The sequence below is a fragment of the Pteronotus mesoamericanus genome, unplaced genomic scaffold, assembly GCF_021234165.1.
Source record: "Pteronotus mesoamericanus isolate MK-2021 breed Mesoamerican mustached bat unplaced genomic scaffold, CSHL_Meso_final contig_101, whole genome shotgun sequence".
In the NCBI taxonomy this organism is placed as follows: domain Eukaryota; kingdom Metazoa; phylum Chordata; class Mammalia; order Chiroptera; family Mormoopidae; genus Pteronotus; species Pteronotus mesoamericanus.
The window spans coordinates 7225123-7251769 of NW_026555001.1; the positions used below are offsets into that span (position 1 = coordinate 7225123).

The 26647-nt window shown below is 34.9% G+C and overlaps 1 protein-coding gene across 2 annotated transcripts in view; it reads left to right on the top strand.

The window, feature by feature from the left end:
- HNRNPLL (heterogeneous nuclear ribonucleoprotein L like) overlaps nucleotides 1-23431 on the top strand; it is a 42567-nt gene extending 19136 nt beyond the window's left edge. Inside the window, exons 3-13 of one of the 2 annotated variants that reach the window (XM_054567632.1) lie at nucleotides 1246-1483; nucleotides 2891-2976; nucleotides 4176-4272; nucleotides 4359-4431; nucleotides 8608-8679; nucleotides 13618-13835; nucleotides 17367-17488; nucleotides 17987-18188; nucleotides 18800-18857; nucleotides 18943-19041; nucleotides 22324-23431. In XM_054567632.1, coding sequence (XP_054423607.1) covers nucleotides 1246-1483; nucleotides 2891-2976; nucleotides 4176-4272; nucleotides 4359-4431; nucleotides 8608-8679; nucleotides 13618-13835; nucleotides 17367-17488; nucleotides 17987-18188; nucleotides 18800-18857; nucleotides 18943-19041; nucleotides 22324-22379 — 1321 coding nt within the window. In that variant the 3' untranslated portion in view covers nucleotides 22380-23431. The remainder of the gene's footprint in view (nucleotides 1-1245; nucleotides 1484-2890; nucleotides 2977-4175; nucleotides 4273-4358; nucleotides 4432-8607; nucleotides 8680-13617; nucleotides 13836-17366; nucleotides 17489-17986; nucleotides 18189-18799; nucleotides 18858-18942; nucleotides 19042-22323) is intronic. The other variant, XM_054567641.1, reaches the window with a different exon arrangement.
- The last annotated feature ends 3216 nt before the right edge of the window (nucleotides 23432-26647 follow it).

Below are 26647 nucleotides of genomic sequence, written 5' to 3' on the forward strand. Positions count from 1 at the left end.
GGAAATGTTTCTCTCCTAGAACTTATATTTATAGTTGGTAAATCTTTAAATCCAAGGCCTTGTTGTTTCTGTATTTCCTTCTTTAATTTTGCTTCATGTAGGTGGGAAATGCTAACAAGCCTCATAGACTAACAAATACTGATTGAATATCTGTTATGTGCCACTTGCTTCTGAGAATATAAAGATGAATGAGGCAAGGCAAGCAGTTTTTATAATCGTAATCTTGATACAATTCCAAGTTTTATAAATGTGGAAGCTGAAATTCATAAGAAATTACATAGTTTGCCAAGCTACAGAATGTTCTGTTTTTCATTAATAGACCCTTTGCCAGTTTCTAAAGTACAGCAGCGGGTCCTGGATGCCTGATTGAGAAGCGGTGTTGTCCCCAAGGAGCTGACCTGATGTTATTTCTCCAGCCGTCTACTATTATAAAAACCATGTTAACTGTATTTAAAAAAACATTTTTAAGATTCTTGTCCCTGTGAATAGAGGACATGTTATTTCCTGTTGTGATCCACACACTCTCATTTCCCTTTTCCCTCCTTTCTTTCATTTCTGTATTTTTTATTTCATGTATTTAAGTATATTCCTTCCCCCAAAAAGAGTACAATGAAAAGTAAATACTTTACCTTCTTGCCCATAGGTGACCATGGTTGCCATATTCTAGGGAATATCTTTTCACATCCTTTAATATTTAAAAATATTTCGGGGGAGATTATTGGTATGGGATTTGGTCAGTTTGCAGTTACTTTTGTTTATCTTTAGTTCTCTTTTTGTAAGAGAAATGAAAGCATAGTTATTAGTGTGGGCATTATTTATTTGGAAAAATCAGTAGAGGTAGTAGTTTCTGTTTTTAGGGGTCCCATCCTCTAAATGTCTGTTGGCTTTTATCATTATTGGTTTTTGTATCAAGATATTTTCTAATATACTTGGGAGTGGCAGCCTGAGGAATAAACTGGGTCCTGTCATTAGTAACTGATAACAGAAAATTGTGCCTGAGGAAGGCATGAAATGGATAAGCTTTCAGTCACAGGAGGATACGTTTTCAAATATGCACCACCTACCCGGTATTGCACAACCAATTTGGATAATCTAAGAGTTGACAAACTTAGGATACCAGTGGAGAATACTAATCTATACAGTTTGACACATTTTTTTTTAGAAGTCTGCTTTTACTTGATTGAGAACAAATAATGTTAACTGAACTTACTATATGTGAGTATTCCCTCCCAATCTCCCTTTCAGCTATGTGATGATGATGCCATTTAAACGACAGGCTCTAGTGGAATTTGAGAACATAGATAGTGCCAAAGAATGTGTGACGTTTGCTGCGGATGAACCTGTGTACATTGCTGGTCAACAGGCTTTTTTCAACTATTCTACAAGCAAAAGGATCACTCGGCCAGGAAATACTGATGATCCATCAGGAGGCAACAAAGTTCTTCTATTATCAATCCAGAATCCCCTTTATCCAATTACAGTGGTATGGATTTTTAATGACAAACTAAATTAAAAGTGATTTTAGAGTTTGCTGCTCGATTGACAGTTTTCTTCACTGCCCTCTAGATATTTAGAAATAGTGGTTGTTTTTAGAATTATTAAAATGAATCTTAATTTTGACTATTAAGTTTAATGAGCGAAGAAGTGGTGAGCTCTGATACTAAAAAGTTCAGAAGCACAGTTGTCATAATTAAATAAGCATGTTTAAAGCATCCATGCTGTTTCTAATAAGGGATTAGACAGACTTGTTGGAAATGATCCAAGAACTCACTGTTACTCATATGCCAGCACATTTATCAAGAGCATCTACTAGGTAATGACAGACTCCTATAGTATAGTAAGATGCATATGTCAGTACTATAAGGTCTTTTGATATAAGTTGTTAAAAGCTGGCCTGATTTACTTAAATTCCCTGCTTTTTCCTTAAAAAAGTGACATTAATAGAATTTTAAAAAAGATTCATGTTCTAGACCAGTTGAGTGTTCTATTTTATAATCACATGCTGTTTCACAATAAGCTAATGACAAAGGCACTTGATTTTTGTAATGAATAGAATATTACAGTAAGGAAAACTTCAGTTAGTGTTCTAGTAAGAGTATATGATATTGGGACATAAATTTAAATAGTATCATGCCTTTAATTAGACATTTATCTTTATAATATTTATAGACATTAATATACAGGGATAGTATAATTAAAGTATTTGGCATTTCGGGGAGAAGAATATAACTTAATCTAGTACAACTACTCTGGTTGGCTTATTGCTGTGTCCCTAGTACCTAATGTTACAGCCTATGTAATTATAGGTATTCAAGAAATTTCTTGAAAGTTGAAAAATTGTTCCTAGGAAGGTATTTAGGTTCTTCCTTAGTTGATTCAGGCACCTTGTTGGATGTCATTTAACACTGTGTAAATGATCTTCCCTGTGTCTTTTCTGAATAGCCATTGTCCCTTGAAAAATGGATACTATGTTGTTCTATTATTACCCCTTAATAATTATTTATTACCATAATTCAAATGGTTATAATATGAATCATTTCAGAGTCACATTTGGAAAGCAACAAATTAATCACAGTTCTGCTGTTAATTGTTCTTGTTTATTGTATTTTGGTCTGTTAAGAAAATAAAAATTGAGGATTCATTTAGGGGTCAAATAGGTAATAGCTCTTTTCAAGTATTTCATTGGAACTTCTGTAATGTGTGGGTATTATGTAAGTAAGGAAATAACTTTAGATTTATTGAAGTGTGAGAATTTTTAAAAGTTTAGTTAGTAATTAATAGAAATGACATCTTGACAGTTTTTTTATTTTTTTAGTAAAAGAAATCAGTGGATAGCTCTGATTTTTTTGGAAATACAAAATGTGAAGAAATCTTATTTTTTCCTTCTTAGGATGTTTTATATACTGTATGCAACCCTGTTGGAAAAGTGCAACGTATTGTTATATTCAAGAGAAATGGGATACAAGCAATGGTTGAATATCCTTTATTTGTAATTTTTTAACTGATATGTATGAATGTGTTGTAACATAGACCTTACCTTTTTCTGCATAATCATTTCTAGACAAGTGGTGTTTATTCCCTGCAGTCTGTTTTTCTTTCTTTTAAAAAATGAAACTGCATTACCCACAAATAATTTTGCTTGCTCTCATGCAACAATCTAGTGCTTTATCTTACAGCGTGTTTTGTCTTTTCAATGAAAGGAAAAATAACACTATTTGATAATTTGTATAATTGTACTTTTTTGAAATTTATCTTGAATGAAATTCTGAATCTTACTAAATCTTCGGAAGTACCAAAACTTTACAATCAATAGAACTTTTCTTACCTTTTTTATTGAATCTTAAATGATCATAGTTTATGTAAGAACTACTACTCTGTTAAATTGGTTATATGTTGAGTAAAAAAGAGCAAGTTGCAAAATAGTAGATACACTGTAATACAGTTCCACTTAAAATAACGATTTTTTTTAAACCCTAGTATATGCATAGAGAAAGGGATCTACAGCAAACTCCTGATGGTGCTTGTTTCTAGCAAGGTATTTTTGCATCTATTTATTTATTTATTTATTTATTGCCACTGTTGTGGTTTGATTTTATTTTTTGGAAAGAATCACAGACAAAAACCAATACACTGAAGATAAGTACCTGATTATAAAACCCTGCCTTTTCAGAAATATATAATAATTGTTTGTTTTGTATTATTTTCATTCTTTGTAACGTTAAGAGTAAAATATCTCCCGTTTCAAGGTAGCAGGCTCTCTTTTGCTGGGGAATGTGACCATGTTCCCTTTCCCTTTTCTGCTCCAATTTACAGAGAGGTTCTGATTATTTAGGAGGATTAATGTGTAGATAGATTGGTTATATTTTGTTGTTTTGTTTTAATATTATTGATCCTTTTTCTTTTTCTAACTTATTTTTTACATTTATTTTTAAATTACAGTTGACATACAATATTAGTTTCAGGTGTACAACACAGTAATTGGACATTTATATATCCTGTGATGGTACTGTTGATCTTAACAATAAAATCCCCTATTAAAACTCATCTAGAAATTTTATTTGTTAAAACATTTTCTGAAGTGAAAGAGTTATTTCTGATTTTTTAAGTCCTTTTCCTGGTTTGAATAATGATTGAGTAATGGACATCTTAAACCAAATTTCCTTAATAGAGCTTATGTTTGAATCCGTCCTTTGTGCCCAGAAAGCTAAAGCAGCACTCAATGGAGCTGATATATATGCTGGATGTTGCACACTAAAAATCGAATATGCAAGGGTAAATATTTTTTCCATCACTTCACCAAAGAAATATTTATGCCTTGGATATACAACTTGAACTTACTTTCTTCTTAATCTTAACAGCCAACTCGTCTAAATGTTATTAGGAATGACAATGACAGTTGGGACTACACTAAACCATATTTGGGAAGACGAGGTAAGTATTTTATGCATTTTAGAATGTACTTATATCTGCTGAAAATTTTTACATGCAGTTAGATTCCTCTTTCCTGAGATGAGCTAGTTCATTCCAATGAAAATCTTGTTGGTGAATGCTTTTGTTGCAAAAGGCCATGCAATGCTGGAAAATAACCTTGAACATTAGTGCCCCCTACTGGTGTGTACTGAGTTATTTATATTTAGTTCAACAAAGGAGCCCACACATACAAGCACGCCCGCAGTTCAAGGACTTGCATTTCTCCAAGCAGCTCTCTCTCTTTGGAGGAGAGGAAACTGATTCAGAATATTCCTTACAAACTTCAAACTTGCACACTGCTTCTCTATGGAAAGGACTTTTCCCCCAAGCTGGACGAGGCATTAAGAAGGATAGAGGACTCCAGCAGGCTGACTCTACACTTCATCATGCACAACATCGGCATCAGCAAAAAGCCCTCTGAAAAACTCAGACTTGCAATTCACCTTGACTGCATACTGCATGCACCATCACCCAAGTTTTTAAAGGTGGACACTTAACAGTACTTCAGACTTGCATGGGATGAACACCATGATAGACTGTGCCCATTTATTCAAGTTGTATGTGTATATTGGTCTGATTTCCCTTAAGGTTTCAGTTGTAGAATTTAAAGACTTTTCACTAACAAATACTAGCCTTTATCTACAATGTTGTAAATCTTAGTACCCATTACTGTAATTGTTTGCAGCTTAGATTCAAATTGTTAATTGGCAAATAACCAGGACCAATTTATCTGTAGGTCTTGGGAATTGATAATGCTCAACCAATCCACACAGATATTAAAGATAAAAGAATTAGAAAGGTGCACACTTGCTGCACTTAAGGGTTTTTTCCCCCTCAAGTGTGGTCATTAAATAGAATAATATAATGAAAAGGTACATTATATGTAAAAGACGATTTTCTGTGTGGTTTGATTTTTGTAAAGTGGTTGTTTATAAGTTGTTACTTCTTGTAACAATTTAAGGTTATCATGTTAATTTGTATAGAAATTCTGACATTTCAAATGGAGGTGAAAGTAACATGTCTGTTCAAGGTAGAACCTATTTAAACTTGATAAATCTGAAAGTAAGAGCAGTTCATTTGAGATACATTTTCACTTATAACCAATAAATGCTAGATTTCATGAGCATAGTTTTTACTGATAAAATTGTTCAACTAAATGTGTGGCAATTTTGGAATATACAGATTAAAATGTGGATCTTGTAAAAACAAGGGGGCTGCAATATTGGCTACATCTCAACTACAATATCAGCATTTGAACCATATGTTGGGAAAACTCACCAAGATGAGTATGTCTGTAAAATTTTATAAACTAGTAAAAATTTTTATGGCATCCAAAATACCTTGGGCAGTAGGGACTCTATAATGCATACACTCTTGCCCAAAGAAAAAAAAATACGATGCAGTGTGTTTCTTGGCATGTTTAAATATTTAGGACTATATGATTGGCCCCTTTAACTCTCAGTTCTCAGGTAATCATCTTGCCTTATATAGGGGGTTACAAACAGATTTGTTTTGTAAAGCAGCTTTGCCTGGACCCCACATTTTTCGCTCCTCAGAAATCTGCTTGGTACAGTTGAATACAATATTGGAAAACAAAGCCTTAGTACTCAAACAACAGAACAAGTGGTTGATGAGAAATCTCTCACTTCTGTCAAATTACAGTAAGTTAGTGAACACTCAGGGTTTGTTTTTTTTTAACTCATTTGAAATAGTGATTTTGGTCACATTTCTCTTAATGTCTCTTAAAACATTTACAGACTTGTTGCTTATTTTAATAGTGATAACATTTTTTAAAAAAGTCTAAAGTTTACACAGAGCCAACTTACATTAGTTTTTCATGCAAGGAATTGCAGTTAGAAAAGTTTAGAAATGTGTAAGGTAGATATATAAATAGTGAAGTATAACTAAAGGAAGTCAAAGAGAATTTTAGTTGTTTATGCTTTCAAGGGGAAAGAATTTTTGTTTTCTAATTCCTTATAGGTAGATGTTTGTCTGGCAAGACTGTAGCAGTTTATTTTTATTTTTGTAGTGACTTCAGCTTCTATTCAAGTTGATACTGAATTGTAACCCCCCCTTTTTTTTTTTACCAAAATACTTTTATAAATATAACTTTATTTTTTAAAAGTCCTTTACAGCCCAAATTACATTTTAGTGCAGAGAATTCTTAGCATGCCCTCCAGAAATGTTAAGCGAAACTTGCCTATCTATGTATCTTTTGGTAGAGAAGGCCCCTAGCTTCCATCAGGTTTCAGATGAATCCAGGAAAGGTTATAAACCACTATTTATAGACTGGTGTATTCAGTGTTTTTTGACTCTTCTGCACAGTTCTTCTATTTTATGTGACCTTCTATTAGGTACTGACTGCTTAAAATAAAGAGAATTAGTAATAATGAGAATGTTTGGCTGAAAGATACCTTGGAGATTATGTACCCTAACTCCTTCATTTTGTGAATGAAGATTGTTTCTGTGATTGTGTAGCAAATTAGGGGTTAAGTGGGGATCTTCTGATTCCCAATACGGTGCTCTTTCCTCTATTGCACACAGTTAACTATGGATAAGACTGAGCCTTGAAGACCTGGTGGTTCTGGTTTCAGATTCCTAGATCAGACAAAGAATTGTATTTAGTGTTTGGTGGCATGCTTAAATAGAGGCACATTAGCAGAATGCGTTAACAGATAGGATCGATGCAAAAGGAGTGAAATTGAAATGATGGTGCTGGAAGCCTTGTAACAGGAAGAAGAAACAATGATTAGACTGGAGAAGTGGTGATTTGGGGAAAATGGAGGGATGACCATAGTAGCTTTTAAGCATTTGGAATGCCCCAAATGGGATAGAATGTGGGTAAAGAACTAATTTCTATATAATATAAAAGTTACTTTCCTGATGATTTAGGACTAACTGAAAACGTGAGGGAAACCAGTGGGTGTCTTGTTACTGGTGTTGGGTAAACGGAGGCTGCATGGTCCCAATTGATCAGGATGATGTAAAAAGAATTTATTCATTGAATAAAAGTTGAACGAGATGACTTCCTAGGTCCCTGTCAATGCTGTGATAACTTGGAATAGGTAATTAAAATGCTACTTCTCTAGATTGAAGTGAATATTAAAGTATTTCTCATCTCCCATAAACCTCATTTGTTTAGGTGACTAAGGACATATAGAAAGCCTCTCTCTTTAAATTTTCAAAGATTAGAATGACCAGACTCTTAAGATAAATTTTTTTAAAAAACCTTACTGGTCACTATTATTTGATCAGCAAACTTTCTAAAAGTATTGTACATGAATTTTAAAATTTACTAACAATGTAGGAAATGATATTTTAGAAATTTACAAGTCACTTTTTATTGAAGTCTCAAATTCGATTGGGGAAAATTGGCAAATCTTCCCTGAAAATGTAGCTAAAATAAAAATTATTTTTTAGGAGTATTGTAGTACTCTCATCCAATAATGTAGCCCCCTTGGTTAGCTTCATCTTGGCATATTTAAATTTTGAGGGTGCTCATAGTCCTGCCTGGTGTTAAGATCATACACAATGACCAATCCATGATACAATCTGGGCCAGTGATGTGCAAATTTCCAGCTCTCGAGTCTGTAGGTGTTTGTAAATATGTGTATATACATACAAAATACTCTGTGTTTACTGATTGTGAAACCATGTAATACAGGTTGTTGTTGGCTTATGCTGAACTTCTTGAAAGAAGCCCACTTTGAAAATGTGTTGCTGTTGAAGCTAATAGTATGATTCAGGTACTGTCTTTCAAAAGTACTGCACTTAAAGCTTGTTTTAAAGACATGTATTGGTAAAAACTTCTGTACAGTGTCAAACTCTAGCATTGTGTACATTCACTTTCTGAAAAGTATCCATTCTTTTCTTAAATTTGAAAGTGTGATTGTATTTGGCATTTGCCAAAAAGATATTTTCAAGTCAAGTGGAGTTTGTTAGATAGAATTATTTTCTTAAACCTTTGGTGTTTGTATTTAAAATGGTTATGAATGGATGTTTAAAGTTAACCAGGTATCTCATATATATATATTTTTATGAATTGTAATGGATGTTTTGAATGGGTTTTCCCATGTGAGAACTCTGTTAAGTACTTGGGTCAAAATTGTTAAAACCATGTTTCTACTTTTGTGTCAGATAGAGGAAAGGGTCGCCAGAGACAAGCCATTTTGGGAGAACACCCTTCTTCGTTTAGACATGATGGCTATGGTAAGTTTGTCAAGGCAGAAGGAAGGTAGTACAGACGAATTATTAGCATTTTTGCATTTCTTACAAAGAATGCCTCATTTCTTGTTTCTGTTTTTCTGCTCACCTGACTTGATTTGTATGGGATCATTCCCTTATAATGTACTCCCAAGGAGTTGTCCAAAATCTTACGGGGTTTTGGTTTTTTTTTTTTGTTTTGTTTTGTTTTTTAGAATATTGATAGATCATATAATCCTTGAGATAAATGAGAGCTATTGGTTGGGGATTTGAAAGCTTTTTTGCCATTTTGTTTTGTCTTGGTTTTGATTAGTAATCGGCTGTGGTTCTGTTAGAGGACCAAAAAGAAGTGTTACTGCTCAGTAAGCGTATTTTCGTCCATTTTAGCAATTATGAGCAAAGAGGAATTTTGAGTAATAAAGGCAGAAAGAATGGGGTATTTGTTGAAAAGGAAACATGTTTCTGGTTAGATCTTTAATTATTTCTGTTCTATAGTTGATATCTTGGTTTTGGTGAAATTGGTTTGTATTTAATTCCTCTTCTAAAACTTCCTTAGTTTTAATGTTTGCTATGTTGGTAAGTTAAGGTTATGAAAACTAGGGTAATATTTTTCCACAGAAGGAGTTAGGTATCAGGCTATTGTCCTTGTGAATAGATGTTGAGAATTACTATTAATAAGATTTTTAACTGGTTATAAGTTCTGTGATTTTAAATATTTTTTAGTTTTTAAAAAGCATTAATTATTGACCCCCATCTATTCTGTGGTTTAAAGTTGAAGTCCAAAGCCATTTTAAAGTAGTAGAGAATAGAAACTGCTATATCATGCTTTGGGATTCATTGTCAAAGTCCCTGGTGTTCCCTGTTGTCTGAAATATTTTCGGATTGCTTACATGTTTGATGACCATTCTTAGCTATGAGTTTTAGTTTATTCCCCGTTGTCTTTTTTTTGAAACCGAGAAAAAGATTTATTACGCATGTGCTCTCGTGTTTGTTCCAAGTTTCTATGATAGTCTATATGGCAGAAGAAATTAAAACAATATGTTATGTCAAAGTAGTAAGTGTGGTATATATTGATAGAATGAAAATCTTACTGCTTACTGTCATTTTAAGAGTGTGTTCCTTCATAATGTATTGATGTTTATTTTAACAGTGTAAATACTGAAAATGGTTGTATGGATAGTTCTGAGTCTGCGGTAAAGCAACACTTATCAGGAGCCCATTGTGCTGTGCATAATGGAGGATTACAAAAAGTTGCTAATCATAAATTTGTGGTGTAGTTGTGAAGCATGTAACTGTGCCATGGGTGTCAGCTGAAGGCTAGATTGGTTAAATGTTTTGCCAAAGCAGGCTAAGTCTGAAAGAATAAATGAAGGATGAAGACCTCAACTGTAGGAGTATTGACACAGACTGTTTTCTCAGTGTGATTTGCCAGGTTTCCTGAAAAATTACATAAACAAAAATATAGAACAAAATTATATAAACAAAAAATACAGCCCTAGAAGAACTTTGTATTTTTTTTAAAAAGCCTATTGTAAAATACTTTGTCAGTTTTATGCCCTAATTTATTTTTGAGTGTTTGTGTGTGTGTGTATATATAAATTTTAAAATGTAAGCTTAGTTAAAGAGAAGAGGTGCAAAATTCTTCAAAGTGATTTTTTTTTTTTATTACTCATTTTAGAGAAAGGGGGAGAGAGAGAGAGAGAGAGAAACATCAATTTGTTATTTCACTTATTTATACACTCATTGGTTGCTTCTTGTATGTGCCCTGACCAGGGATGGAACATGCGACCTTGAAGCATTGGGACGACGCTCTAACCACCTGAGCTACCCAGCCAGGGCATGATGATGGTTGTTAAGTGGGGATCTCTCAGGCCCTGGGGAGTCCTGCTGAAGAGGAATGGTTGTGGTGGGGTTGTGCAGGGATGTCCATTCTGAGCCCTGTTCATTGAAACACTTAAGTCTGACGATAATTCTACTTTGTAGGGAAGTAAGCAGAATAGGGTATAGGAGGGGCGGGGGATAGAGAGAGAGGGATAAAGATTCAGAGAAGTAAGGTGAGGAAATTGGGGAAAGACAAAAGAAGGTCGAAGTGGGAGCTAGTGAATTTTTACAAATACGGCTGTGTCCCTTCGGTTCAGCAGTCCAGCGAAACAGGTTTATTTGCATTTTTGTGTCATGTCACGTGCGGCTTTTCCTTTATGTTGGTATGTAAGAAAGAGGGAATGGAAAAGGTTTAATTTAACAAGATTGAACTTATTATTCAATGTAATTCAACAGTATAAATGTACCTTCTGAATTCTTTAACTCTTTTAATTTGGGAAGCCCAGCCCTATGAGATGAACTGGTAGAAACCCTTATATTTGAAAACTGGCAAAAATAAATATACAGATTTACTTGCTGTGAGCCCAAGAAAAGTTTGTGTAGTGATTGCTGGTGTCTTTGGATATGGTTCCAGGACCAAAGATTTTAGAATATCAAAGATGGGAAATACCTTCCAAATGTTGATAAGGCCAGTTATGTAGCATTTTTTCACATAAGTGAATTTTTTAAATACTACCTGAAGCATGGTTTTTAAGTACCGAAACTTTTTTTGCATGATTTAGTATAGAAAGCTCTTACAAGACTTCTTTTTTTTTTCTTATTTTCTTAAACAATATGGGTAACAAATTAAGTGCAATAGGTAACATAATTTAATCAATTCTGATGGCACAAGATCATAATTATAAACATCAGTTATACTCTTGCACTGAATTTGATAGTTAAGTATGGCAGTAGATCTCAAAGTTTTTGCACCTTGACCAACTTAAGCAGAGTGGAAGTTTTCTACTACTCATCTACCATATGTCCCACTTCCCATGGAAAAGAAAATTTAGTGACAATAGTAAAGTGTCATTACTGTACAAGCAAATGGTGGGTGGAGTGGTGCAGTACAACATATATACATACTTTTGCAACAGGGATAAGAATGATTGGTATATAACCCCAGTGTATGCTTAACAGTTTGAGTTAGAGGCCAAGGTATATGTAGTTGCTAACAAGTAACTCCCCTTAAGCGATGTTGATTGTTTGATGAACTACCAATTACCAGCAAGACGAGCTATTGAAAACCATGACCAGTTTAAGGCAACACTGATGATGATACATCGATAAAGGATTACTCTATAACAGTGATTTTATCACCTTTTTTAAAAAATAGCATGACACACCTGCAGCACACCAAAAATATATTTTTTTGCCGACCTGACCAAAAAAAAAAAGGTATAATTTTGATTCATTCACACCGGACGGCTATTGTATTGGCTGTTGTGATTTTTTAATTTAACAGTCTAAGGGAAAAGAGGTCACTGGCCCTGACTGAAGAGTCACATATTGCTCACTGGCCAGTGTGGCTCAGTTAGTTGGAGCATCATCCCATACACCAAAAGGTTGAGGTTTCAGTTCCTGGTCAGGACACATAACTAGGTTGCACGTTTGATCCCTGGTCAGGGCGCATATAGGAGGCAACCAGTCAGTGTTTCTCTCCTGTGTTGATGTTCTCCCTCTCTCCCTTTCTTGCTCTCTAAAACCAATAGTTACTTCTAAATTTTTGGAAGTCAGGTATTGCACATTAAGAATTTTTTTTGCTGCATGCCAGTTGAAAATTGCTGCTCTCTAAAATTTCAGGAATTCATACTGTTTGCATGTACTCAGTGCCAGTGTTGCTGTGTGTTTTGAATGGTAACTGTATTTAAAATACTGAATACCAAATTTGGAGTCCACGTAAGCTCTATAGCATGGTGTAGTACCAAAATACAGTAGTTCTTAGTAACCCAGTAGATAAAAGTAAAGTGTTATTACTGTGTCCCTTAGTCTTACATAAAAAGGAAAGTCAGTAACATTTTATAGTCTTCACTTTTTGAGAAAAGAAGAAAGGACTTGGGATTTTGGATTGGTTTCTTACACACCAAGAGGACCTTTGTGTGTATCCCAGAGTTGGCTTCTCTAGGCACTAACTCAGGAGCGCCTGTGATGCGTAGGTTTATATTTCTGAGCTACTTGTCTCCAGCTTAGTTGCCTCTTCTGAGTGTTCATGCCTCTCTTCTTGTTGCTGTAAATGTGCCCTGTGCCTACTTGTGGTGCCACAGTTTCTCCAGACTTGCTCATTCCTGTCTATTTCATTTACTGGGGCTTTATTTTTCTGGTTACTTCTAATATGTTGTGGATGGGAAAACCAGATTAAGTTGTTTAGAACTAAAGTTAGCAGGTTGATTCTTAAGGATTCTCAGCATAGGAGACATAGACTTTTGTGTGTTTTTGTGACAACAGGTTCAGTTACTCAAGGCATTTTCTTCTGCTTCTTGATGTTGCAAGAAATGGAGGTTGCTGAATAATGACACTGAAATAGGTGTGATATTAATTAAACCTATGGTTTTAGTTACCCCAAATTAGAATTGGAATAAAATAGTAACGTGAAAGTACATTATAGTAAATTACATTTAAGGGAGACAACTTTTCAGTGGAACTAAAGATGTTTTTAGTTTTTTAGATTTTACTGTATATGGTATTGTAGTATTATCTTCCAAAACACATTGACAGAAGTCTTTTTTTGAACTTGAGGTATAATGTATATATACTGACCTAAAGTTAACACTGATTTCCCTCCCCCTTTCTATGGCCTGATCGTGTATCTTGTATACCTCTTTTTTTTTTTTTTTTGTTAAACTACTTTTTTAAATATATAAACTTAAAACCTGATGTATGCAGGCACATGCAGGCCAGTGTATGTTGGCTCTGATCCAAATAAATGTAGATTTTATTAATTACTACAGGTTATATTTGAACATTCACACATTTGAATTTTCTTTGGACATATATCAGACTAAATTATATTAAGAGTTTATTTTTTGCGTAGTATATAGTGTATTTGCTAAAGTTCTGTTTTCTTTTTTCCGATCATTTTTATAGGATCGCACGGTCCGTTATTGCCTTTACCAAGTCGTTACAGAATGGGCTCTCGAGATACACCTGAGCTTGTTGCGTATCCATTACCACAGGCTTCTTCCTCCTACATGCATGGAGGAAATCCCTCTGGTTCCGTTGTAATGGTTAGTGGATTACATCCACTAAAAATGAATTGTTCAAGAGTCTTCAACCTATTTTGCTTATATGGAAATATTGAAAAGGTAAGTTTCATTTTATATTACTATTACTTTTTTTTGCAAAGATAATGTAGGAAAATCTGAAAAGGCAGCAAATGCATGTTTTCTTGAATAAGAACATTCAAGTTCTTTCAGTAGTAACCCACATGAGCTAAAAAACAGAAATTGTTTTTTATTGGTAAGTGATCAGTATAGGTTATTGGTATTAAAAATATTTTTAAAATAGTATAAATAGAAGTCTAAAACAGTTTAGTCAATTACTGGAGTATTATAGACATAAGTCTTGTTTTTTTTTTTTAATCATTTCAAAGAGATTCTAGCATTTAAAAGATTTTATGTATTTATTTTTAGAGAGATGGGGGAAGGGAAGGAGAAAGAGAGGGAGAGAAACATGGGTGTGTGAGAGAAAAATTGACTGGTTGCCACTCAGTGCCTCCAACCTGGCACCTGGCCTGTGACCCAGGCATGTGCCCAGGCCTGGAATTTAACTGGTGATCTTTGGTTTGTGGAATGGTGCCCAACCCACTGAGCCACACAAGCCAGGGCAAGAGATTCTAGCTAGTATTTAACAGGTTAATCTAGAATTTGAAATAGCAGTTATTTTCATAGAGCTAGGTGTTCATAAATATGTCTTAAGAGTTTGGCCTCAAGTCATGAGTTTTTGGATGGTTCTAGATTTGTATAGATTTACCTGCCTCCCAAATGCTAGAGTTCTTGTATTTTCTGAGGAACAATATGCTTTCAGCTTCAGCGGTGTTTGAAACTGACCCACTTTGGTAGAATTTGTCCAGAACTTCCTTGTCTAGAGGCTTATACTGGGAAAGAAGCAAAATATTTAAATTAAACATATTTTGAAGACCTTTAAAATTGTAACTTGATTTTCACCAGATAACTCAGTGGTTTCTCCACATCTGTGATGTTTTGTTCATTGATAATTTTACAAATACTTAGGATAGTCCTGTTACAAAATAGATGTTAACCTATATTTGAAAGCATCATGGAAAATTTACTGGGGAAATTGTTTGATATACTTGCTAATTTGAGTTTCAATATTGTAGTAATATTTTCCCTGTTTTTACAACAGTAAAGTATAAGTATGTTATGTGAGTCTCTTGGTACTCTTAGTTCTTAATTTAATTCTAAAGCTTCCTTGATTTGAGGAAGCAACTTGGAAAATCTCTGAAATAAGAATTTCCTCAACATAATTATTTGATCACATTTAAAAAAAAAGAAAAGGAAAATTTACATTTGGTCTAGGGGATAACATACAAGATATATACACTTATAACTAGCCAGGACTGGATGGCTAGTTATAAGACAGACAGATTTAGCAACATAGGGAAAAATAGTTCAGATTTTTTAATACAGACATTTGTCTTAGACACCTTTTTGTTTAGTTAAGGTCTAGGAGTCTCATGCTTGATAACTAAATGGGCTTTAATGTATATTTTAATCTTCTTTACATAGTATTTTTTGTTTGTGCTTTTTCACATTTGTAAGTAAGCAGAATCATGCAGTTTCATCAGCATCTCCAGTAGAGCTTTGTCTTTTGTGTTATGAACTAATTATCTCATGGTTTAAAAACCCAAATTACTTTGTCTAAAAAAACTTAAGTTTTCTGTATGCTGTTTGAACAATTCTAGTTTCTCCTACTCCACATCTCAAAAATTTTTAAGTATTTTAAATGATACATTATGATACAATAAACTTAAGCCAACATAATCCTTAAAATATCTATATATAATTTTTCCTAACTCTATTCTGTTCTAATTTTATTTTATTTACTTTTTTTAGAAAGATGGGAAGGGAGGGAAAAAGAGGGAGAGAAACATCAATGTGTGAGAGATACATTGATTGGTTGCCTCTCACACACGCCCAACTGGGGGCCTGGTCTGCAGCCCAGGCATGTGTCCTGTCTGGGAATCTAACCAGCGACCCCTTGGTTCACAGGCGGGGCCCAATCCACTGATCCACACTGGCCAGGGCCCTAACTTCTTTTAAAAATTTACCAGCACAAGAACTACATAACATACATATTCATTCACGATTAGATTTGTTGGATGTTACTGGATTTAATCAAGGGAGAGAAATTTTACCCAAAAGAGGACAGTTAATTTCAGATAAAACTGAAAAGTCCCACTACAGCTGAGTTTTGTTCAAGTACAGGTGTGCTGTAAAAATGCTAGGAGAGCCCATTGAAATTGACAGTTGCGGTGGTGGATATAAATGATATGTTGCATTTGATGTGTAAGTACATTCCAAGTATTTCTTTGAAGTTAACTGATAAGGAAGTATGTTCAAGATGTCATGACCCCAGCTGATGTGGCTCAGTGGATTGAGTACCGGCCTGCTAACCAAAAGGTTGCTGGTTCGATTCCCACTCAGGGCACATGCCTGGGTTGTGGGCCAGGTCCCCACTTGGAGGTGTGCGAGAGGCAACCATGTATCTCTCACATGATGAACTAATTATCACACGTTGATGTTTCTCTCCCTCTCTTTCTCCCTCCTACCCTTCTCACTAAGGAGAAAAAAAAAATAGAATCTTTAAAAAAAAAAATGTCATGGATGTTAGTGGTATTTAATAGCTTTTTATGGACTCTCCAATGGGTAGGAAAATCACAATGCCAAGTGATTTTAATACTTTATCCTATCTAACCCTTACATGCTTTATATTAAAATTGGAATAATATAAGACGATAATGTGGCCTCTGCCCAACATGGCATGGAAACTTGTGAAGTATTGCCTATTTTTTAAATGCTCCTACCTTGCACAAGCCTTTCTATGGGTTGTCTCAAGGCCACCTTGTGTTTCTTTTTTTCCTTTCAATAATTTTATTTATTGATTCTGGGGAGTGGGGAGAGAAACATTGATTTGTTGTTCCACCTATTTATGTCTTTATTGGTTGCTTCCTGTATATGCCCTAACAAGGGATCAAACCCACAACCTTGGCATGTCAGGACTATGCTTTAACGAACTGAGCTATTCAGCCAGGGCCTTGTGTTATTTCTTATGTAGGATTTTGTATATTGCTGTAACAGCACTCTGGATATTGGTAAATATTACTTACTTTTAAATTTCTGACCTACCCATCAGAATATAAGCTTTAAGAAGACCACATCTGTTACATTCACCATTAAATCCCCAATGCCTAGCACAGTGCTTATCAAGATATTAGGCATTTAATAAATATTTGTCGAATGAATAAATATTGATAAGTCCTGTCAGATGCTATTATCTCCATGTTACAGGGAAGTCTGAGGCTCAGAGAAGTGAAGTAAATTGCTGTAGATCACACAGTTAATTAATAACAGAACCAGGGTAAGCCTGTGCTCTTTTTCGATGTGCTATACAATATAATTATAGTCTTCCTCTTTAACTTCATTGAATTTTGATTTAAGAATGTCTAATAATAGCACAGCAGAATAAAGTTAAAGATTCCAGGTGATCTTCTGTATTTGTCATAACCACTCAAACCATATTATCTTTTAGTAGTTCTGTTACTATAAAAGAGAACTAAGTAAATAGTCACCTTTTTGGCATTTTTGTATTTACAGGTAAAATTTATGAAGACCATTCCTGGTACAGCGCTGGTAGAAATGGGTGATGAATATGCTGTAGAAAGAGCAGTCACACACCTTAACAATGTCAAATTATTTGGGAAAAGACTTAATGTTTGGTAAATATCTTAAGTGGTAAATTTAAAAATATTTTAAAATCTTTACCCTTTTTATTAAAGGCATTAATTTCAATTTCAGAATATTTTAATATAACTGAGGGCACATCTGAAACTAGCACCTATGGTGTTGTCATTTTAGACAAAGTATTAGGATTATGTAATCAGACTTTGCGTACCTATACCTAGTTTGTAGTTTTATGATTATAAAACAGGATGTTAAAATGGGCACACTTCATGTCAAAGTGTTCTAATACGAGAACATACATATTCAATAGATTTTTCTTCCTAACTGATGTCTAAAATATGAGTGATTTAACTCAAACGAAATTTAGATATTTAAATAAATGTTCAAAATAATAAATATTTAAACTGCTTACATAGCTTTGTATGCCCTTTTTTGTTAAGATTGACGCAGGTATACATATTAACATTCTGAGTCTGCCTTTATGCTGCTTTTTATCAAGTATGTTCTGTGCTTTTTTCCTTTGCAACCTTTAGTGTGTCTAAACAACATTCAGTTGTTCCAAGTCAAATCTTTGAGCTGGAGGATGGTACAAGTAGCTACAAGGATTTTGCCATGAGCAAAAATAATCGCTTTACCAGTGCTGGCCAAGCATCTAAGAACATAATCCAGCCCCCCTCGTGTGTGCTGCATTATTACAACGTTCCGCTGTGCGTCACAGAAGAGACCTTCACAAAGGTGGGCACTGAGATACAGATTGTGTAAAACGGTCCTATTTTCTCTCTTAAAATATGCCGTATTTTAGCCTCCTTTTAAAGTCTTGTGCTGTTCCTCTGCTTTTGATATTGTTACTATTCTGTTGTTTGTTTGGTACTTTCTTTATATAGTTTATTATTTGGCCATTATGCTCCTCTGGCCTCCGTTCTTCACTGGTGTTTTTGGTTTGTGGTGCAGTCTTTCTGAGAGTTGGAATTAGAATGAGATACTCTTACTCCTGCATTCAGAAAGTTTCTATTACTGTGTTTTTCATTCTTATCCATAACAAAATTTTATATATCCCTGCTTTTTTCCCTAATTGTAGGAAATGCTTCAGAAAAGAGTTGATTTTCTAGAACTCTTTTCTTGTTGGTCAACCAGTAAATTCTGGTCAACTCTGAGAATAATGTATTTCAGTTACAAATCTATGGTTTTAATTGATTTTCTCATACAGCTTATTAATCTAAAAATATATTTAATTCATTCAGGCCAGGCTCAAAACTTGAAAGCTACCATAAAGTTGATTTTGTTTAAGAAAGGTAGAAATCTTATTTTGGCCATAATTTTAATGAAGTACCGCATTTCTTTAACAGTTGTGTAATGACCATGAAGTTCTTACATTCATCAAATATAAAGTGTTTGATGCGAAACGTAAGTGCACATTCCCTCTTCTTAAGTTTTCTAGCTAAGTTGATGACAAGCAAATAACAGTTGGGTTTGTGATTCTTTGCTTTAGCTTCTGCCAAAACGCTTTCTGGGCTGCTAGAATGGGAATGCAAAACTGATGCAGTAGAAGCCCTTACAGCACTTAATCACTACCAGATAAGAGTTCCAAGTAAGTAAAATTGTGCCATAATTTTTCAGTGGAAGGTACAATCAGAAGCATTGACATTAATTTTTAAATAACATTTATTAGCTTTAAAAAAATACAGAGGAGTACAAACTGTAAGACGCATAATGAATCCCACAGCCCACATAATAGGTACCCATTCCTGTGTAACAGATTATCCCAACATTTAACACTTTAACAGCAAACATTGCCTTGGTTGGTGTGGCTGAGTTGGTTAGAGCATAGCCAAAAGGATGTAGGTTCGATTCCCTGTTAGAGTGTATACCGAGGTTGCAGGTTTGATCCCCAGTCTGGGCGCATATGTTCCCCTGTCCAGGCGCGTACAGGAGGTAGCCGATCAATGTTTCTTACATCAGTGTTTCTCTCTCTTCTTAATCTCTCTCTGAAAGCAATGAAAATAGGTCCTTGGGTAAGGATTTAAAAAAAAACAACAGCAAACATTTATCATCTTACTATTACTGAGGGTCAGTGATCTGTGTACAGTTTAGCTGGTTGGTGCTGGCTCAGGGTCTCTCATGAGGCTGCACTGAGGCTGTTTGGGTCTGTAGTCATTTCCCGTCTTGACTGGGATCTAGGAAATCCACTGCCAAGCTCCCTCACGTGGTGGTTTGCAGGCCCAGTCAAGCCGCGTTGTCCATTTCATGGTAACTGGCTTTCTTCAGAGTGAGGCTTTCTTCATCCCTTCAAGAGGGATGAGAGCAGAAGACCAAAACAGAAGCTACAGTGTCTTTGATAACCTAAAGTTGGAAGTAACGTAACGTCCCTTACGCTGTATTCTTGTGCTCACACAGACCAACAGTGGTACAATGTGAAGGGGACTGTGGAGGGCTGTGAATACCAGGAGGTGTGGGGATCTATTGGAGCTATCTTGGAAGCTGGTTTCTATAATACCCGTTGATCTTTTTAGAGAAAAACAATACATGTATATGGCTAAAAAACTCAAAACAGTGCATGAAGCTACAGAATGAAAATTAAAGCTTCACATACCTTCTAATCCTTTTTTTAAAAAGATTTTTTTAATTTATTTTTAGAGAGAGGAGAAGGGAGGGAGAAAAAGAGCGAGAGAAACATCAGTTGGCTGCCTCTTGCATGCCCTTAACAGGGGACCTGGTCCGCACCCAGGCATGTGCCGTGACTGGGAATCAAACCAGTGACCTTTCAGTTCACAGGTCAGCGCTCAATCCACTGAGCCACACTGTCCAGGGCAATACCTTCTAACCTTTTGTCTCTTCCTTTTATTCCTTCTCCCAGTGTAAATATATATTATATGTACATTTTGAAACTTAAACAAAACAGTGTCTCTGTACACACTATTCTGTGCATTCCTGTTTTCACCTAATACATCTCGGAGCTATTTCTGTATCAGCACATGAAAAGCTACTTTTTATGGGTTCTTGTTTTTGTTTTTTCCAGTGTTGGCAGAGTAGCTAATCATAGTATAGGTATACCATAGTTTATTTGATTTACCCGTTTCTGCACTGATGATCACTATTGTTCCTGGTTGTTATTTCTATTTCTGTAATATATGTTCTTACAGTTCCGCATTTTGTACTTGCAGGGCAATTTCCTAGTAGTGGAGGGCATTAAGCTGTATATTTTGGTAAATGCTGTTAGATTGCCCTTTGAAAAGGTTGCACCAGCTTACATCCCTACCTGTGGTAAATGAAAACACCTGTTGTCCAACATTTGTAGCAATAGAATGTAGTCGGACTTTCTTTTTTCTTTATATTTGTATCAAATGAAATCATCACTTTGTTTACTCTCTCCATTGTGTAAAGGCCTCTCTTTTACTGTGCAAAGTATTGAACTCCTGAAGTTTTGTGCTGTGCAGTTTACTTTGATCCTGGTTCTAAAGGGTGTTAAAACTTTCTTTTTCTAAGAGGAGAAGAATTGTTATTAATTTTATTAGGTGTGTTAATGAATGGTAGTTAAGGAAAAAAGCATACACTGAAGGATTTGTGGATTTGCTTTAAAATACTCTAGTCCCCCAAAGTGTATGGCGGGTAGGGAGATGAAATAAGACTGCCAAATATTGACAGTTATTGAAGTGAGGTAATATGTGAGGGTTTATTATACCATTCGATGTATTTTTTTTATGTTTGAACATTTTTTAAATAAAAAGTTAAATAAATAAATAGGAATATTTCCCATTTTCCCTCTAGTCACAAAAGTAAATTTTAAGTAGCGAGTCAGGCTTAATTTTTGATAGAAAGTTTTAAAAGACTTTAAAATTATATGCACATTTGAGATATATTCCAGGTAGTGTGTGAATTGTAAACTCCTTGGAGACAGATACAGTTATTTCTGTTTTATCTTCTGCAGTGTCTTGCAAATACTTGTTTATATATATGCTTTTTTCCTTTATATGATTTTTTTCCCCCTTAAGAAACAATAGCTTTTAAGACTAAAATTCTGCTACATTAGGATACCACAGTTGACCCTGGTCAGTGTGGCTTACTTGATTAGAAAGGTCATGGGCTCAGTTCCCGGTCAGGGCACATGCCTGGGTTGCGGGTTCAGTCCCCAGTTGGGGCACGTATGAATGCCAACCAGTTGATGTTTCTCTCCCTCTTTCCCTTCCCCTCCCTCTAAGATCAATAAGCATGTCCTTGGGTGAGGATTTAAAAAAGAAAAACAAGAGAAAACAGTAATTTATTTGTATAATCGATGAAGAGTTACCTCTGCTTGGTCTGAAAAGTTAGAGAAAAATGCATGAAATGGAAGTATTTTTGTGGCTTATACCCAATTGTTTTTTCAAAAGGAATTTTAGAACTTGCATGCCATGTTGATCAGAGATTTAATACTAGATCTCCTGGAATTTTTTTCACTTTATTGATACCTTCCTGTGCATTACAGTCTTATCCCACTTCCCAAGCTGTTGTTGAATTGGTTTTTATTGACGAATTACCATTGGTAATATTTTTCTGCTAAGTGAGCTTTTTGCTCATGGACATATGCCTAATCTTGATACTATTTATCTGTAATGATTAGTTCACTTAAAAAAAAAAAAATCCAGTGCCTTCTGTGTGTTGGATAATGATTAGAACAATAGGGATGTAGCAATAGACAAAGTTCCTGGCTTTCTAGAGCTTCCCTGCTAGTACCTATGAACAAAAGTAATCTTCCCCTTAACCTTACATAGAAGTTTTCCTTCTTTATATTCCTGCTTCTCGTACTATAAAAAGGTAAAACAATTTACTCTGCTAGCTCAAGATAATCTTGAAAGTTTGAAGTGAAATATTAACTTTTGCTTTTTAATGTTTACAGATGGTTCCAACCCCTACACCTTGAAGCTTTGCTTTTCTACATCATCCCATTTATAAGAAGAGAACAGCATGTTAGAATTTATGTTCGCCTTTATTACAATTTTAAAGCTATACTTCATTTAAAAAATCTTAAATGGTTGATCTAATGTTGCCTTGCTTACTTTGACTTAAGATCCTGTTCTGTAATAAACAAATATTTTGCCTTGAGTAAATTTGTTGTAAACTTACATATTGAATTGTTTTCATTTTAAAATAGAATGTCATAATGTAGACTATCTACAGCTTCCTTGTAGATCACTCAAATATATCATTTCTAATCTTATTTTTCTTCTTCCACAGTGAAAATATATTTGCATTCTTAATGCTAATTATCTGCAAGTATTTTTCCATTGTGTGTGAGATTAATGCAGGTGAAAGTATTGCATTTTAATATTATAGAATTCCTATTATATGTTTAGATGTTTAAGTATGTTGCAGTTATTCATAATAAACATAACTTGTATTTATTAAGTATTTTAATCAAGTTTGAGAATAACATTACACTTAAAATAAATTTTAAGTACTACAGATTAAGCTGATTTTATATTTCTGAAAGACTACCAGACATGGATACACTTGTACAGTATGCACTCAAACTTATTTAAATTGGTGTATTTTTTTTAAGTCATTGTCCATTTGTATTGACATGCCTCTGTTTCTAGTTCCAGTTTGGAAATTTTATAAAATTACAACAATGACTTAATGTGTTCATCTTTATTGGTTGCATGTGACTTGATCTTGAAAACATGTCTAGTATTTGGCATTGAGATTTTAATAGACATTATGATTAACAATTTCTCTTCTAGATAATCTGAGATCCATGGATGGGCTTTAGGGAGTCTGTGAACCCCCTAAAATTGTATGTAGAATTTTGGGTACTTGCATTTTTATTTTTTACTCTTGAATCCATCAGTAATATATGTATTTTTCTATATGGTGCAAGGTATAAGGATCTAATTTTATTTTTATTCCAAACAGATAGCTATTTGTTTCAACACCATTTATTAAACATTCTTTCTCCCAGTGGATCTGTTTTTTTTCTTTTATTTGGAAAATAATATATCTCATACACAGGCAAGTAAGACATAAGGACGAAATATGGAATTAAGAGACTATACAGCATTCATTATCAAGTTCACAGCTTTTTTATAGTAGAAAACTGATACAGTGATTTTATTTTCTTTGAAAAAGGGAGAATGTGTTTCATCTATCTGGAATAACTGTGACATCTATAGTTGGCAATAGTAATTTTGTGATCATGAGACTTAAAAAATTGCATATAGAAAGATTTATTCTTAAATTTTAACATTAAAAATGGCCGATTGCCGTAATTGTTTTAGAAATGACATGGGTTTTTGAAAAATTTAAGAGCTATTGAATAGAAAGTTTAGAGAGAAACTAAACACATTAACATTTATTTCCCCTTAGATTTTGACAATAGTGGACCAGTGTGTTTTTAGCCCTCTAAAGATCTAGACAAGTTTAAATTCAGTCTAGACCAACAATTTTCAACCTTTTTCATTTCAGAGCACACACAAACTAATTCCTAAAATTCTGTGGCACAACAAAATACGTATTTTTTGCTGATCTGACAAAAGAAATAGGTATAATTTTGATTCATTACACCGACTCTGTTGTGGTGGTGGCTCTTGTCATTTCATTATTTGACAATCTGAGGGAAAAGCGGTCATTGCCCCTAAGTAAATAGTCAGGTATTGCATGTTTTAAAAACTCTCGCAGCACACCAGTTGGAAATCGCTGATCTAGAAGCACTTAAGACCCTTACTGAGGAATCCAGTAAGCCATGCCAGGGTAATGTGGCTATGAACTGTTACGTATATGATACTGGGCTGTGTATGTTCCTCATTCATTGCCAATTTAATACCTAAGTTTACCAACTTTACAATAAACCTTTTTTCCTTCCCTATATTTTTCTTATAATACTCTAAATATATCGTTGCAAATTTGAAATCTTAATTTTCAAAGGTAACTTGTAAGTTTTTGTGAAACCATCTCTTTTCCTTCCCCTCTGATAGCGAACATAGATACCAGTGTTCGAGAGTATTTTGTGCCTGAGATTTTAGGAAACAGCCTGTAGTGGCATAGCCTGTTTAATTTAGATTTGCCTTAAGTGGTATTGACTTTTAGGTATGAACTCTGTCATAGTGTTCTGTCCTCCCCACCAAAGGACAAGTAAATTCTTCAGGTGGGAACTAGGTGGGAAGTCGGGCCTTGGTAGTCTGTGCGCTGGTGTGTCTGCCCTGCGCTGCTGCTGTCAGTGATTCCTTTGACGGTTTCCTTGGGCATTGTCGCTGTTAATCGAGTTGGCTTTGGCAGCACTCCCTCCTAGCCTTAATGATAGTGTTTTTTTCCTGTGCTGTCTTTCTGCTTTTAGGAAAACATGAAAGAACAGATCTTATACATATAAAGAAATAACAGCTTTGAGTGTTTTGTTTTTTTTTTGATACTGAAATTCCATTCCATATCCAAATCCAATTAAATATTTAATAATAAATGTGCATGACTGAGTTACGGAATGTAAGCTGCCTTTTAAAGGTCATTGTATTTTCCTAAAACCTAGCATTTCCACCAAATGGGTTCAAATGTTAATTAAATCCTGGTATCTTTCCAGGTTGGTGGTGTTCAGTGGATCGAGTGCCAGCCTGCGAACCGAAATGTTACTGGTTCGATTCCCAGTCAGGGCACGTGCTTGGGTTATGGGCCAATACGCAGTGCGGGGCGTGCAAGAGGCAACCAACTGATGTATCTCTCATACGTCAATGTTTCCTTCCCTCTCTTTCTCCCTCCCTTCCCCTCTCTCTAAAGATAAATGATTAAAATCTTTAAAAAAAAAACCCAACCAAAAACCTGGTATCTTTTAATTCAGCCAAGCACCTTCCTCGCCATCTCAATTTTAACACGAATTTGAACAGGTACAGTGGACTTTGCTTTACTAGTAAAAGCTTCTTCAAAAGGAAGCCCTTTATCTGGAGGAACGCTTGAAATTCTCTCTTTTAATTTATGAATTAGGAGGTTAGAAGTGGTGGCTGTTGTTGCCTCGCCACCCTCCATCCTACCCTCCCCCATTTTGTAGAGGAGTTAAGGTCTGAGGGAGCCAGGCTCTCGGTGTCGTACCACCCCCTTGGGGGGGACAGTTTGTAGGGGTGCTTTTGTCACAGTTTGGAGGATACTACAAATATTTGAGGGGCAGGGAGCAGGAAAACTTGTCCTGTGTCCTACATGACTTTCCAATATCCCGTCAGTGGTTATCATATCCTAGAATGTAACTCTATTTTGTGTGCGTAAACACGGAAGTATTTTTGTGTACAGTACACTGAATTTTCTAGGAATGCAGCTACCTTGTAAAGCAAGTACAGATGACTCTTGTTTAGAATATTTCCAGGAGTTATACACCATTTTGGAAAATCACATCACCAAAGTGTATCTGAGTTGACATTACAACACATCAAGGGTCAGTTTTAGTTTGTAGCGGTCACATTCATTTATTATGCTTAATGGTGTGGCCATTCCTGAGCATTTATGTATCATGATATGCATTTTATTTCAAGTTTTATTTCTCCTTTATGTTAAGAGAGAGTTTTATTTTTACTTTTTCAAATTGCCTGTGTGTGTGTAAGTAGGTTGGTATTATACTTATCTAGGGATTTTATTTCAGCATAATAAAAGGGTGTCAGGTTATCTGGGTTGGGAACCATTGCTTTTCAACAAGGTCATTCATTGGTTCTGGGTTGAACAGGTAAACCTAGGTTGATCCAAAGACAGTGAATCATGGGATTTTTTGAGGAAGGGAAGGAGATACTCTCCCAAAGAAGTGTGGTCTCTCGTGTGAGGTAAGCCTGTGGCTGCTATAGCCATTTTGCTGTTTGAGAGAAACTTAGCTGGCAGAGAAAAAAAGTGATACTCTGAAGAGGTAGAATTAAAGGCGCTCTAATTTAGCATACAGGAACCACCGTGACAAAGGCTAGCTTGATCATTTCATGCTGAGTAGACCTTTTGTCTTCAGACTTCTCTTTTCAGTTACAAACCATAACTAGGGTATATATTTTTTGAAAGTCTACGATTGCCTAAATCTTACCTTTTACCAGCTGTCCTCATATACAAACAATAATCAAATGAAAGATCATTGAGAATTGTTTGACAGGAGGCCCTCCCTGTTTTTTTAAACCTGAAAAACACCGTTTTGCCAGTCTTAGGTCTGTGACCCATCTTATTTTCTCCTAAATGCTGCTATAAAGTTTAAACAGGTGAAATATTTCTGGACCCTT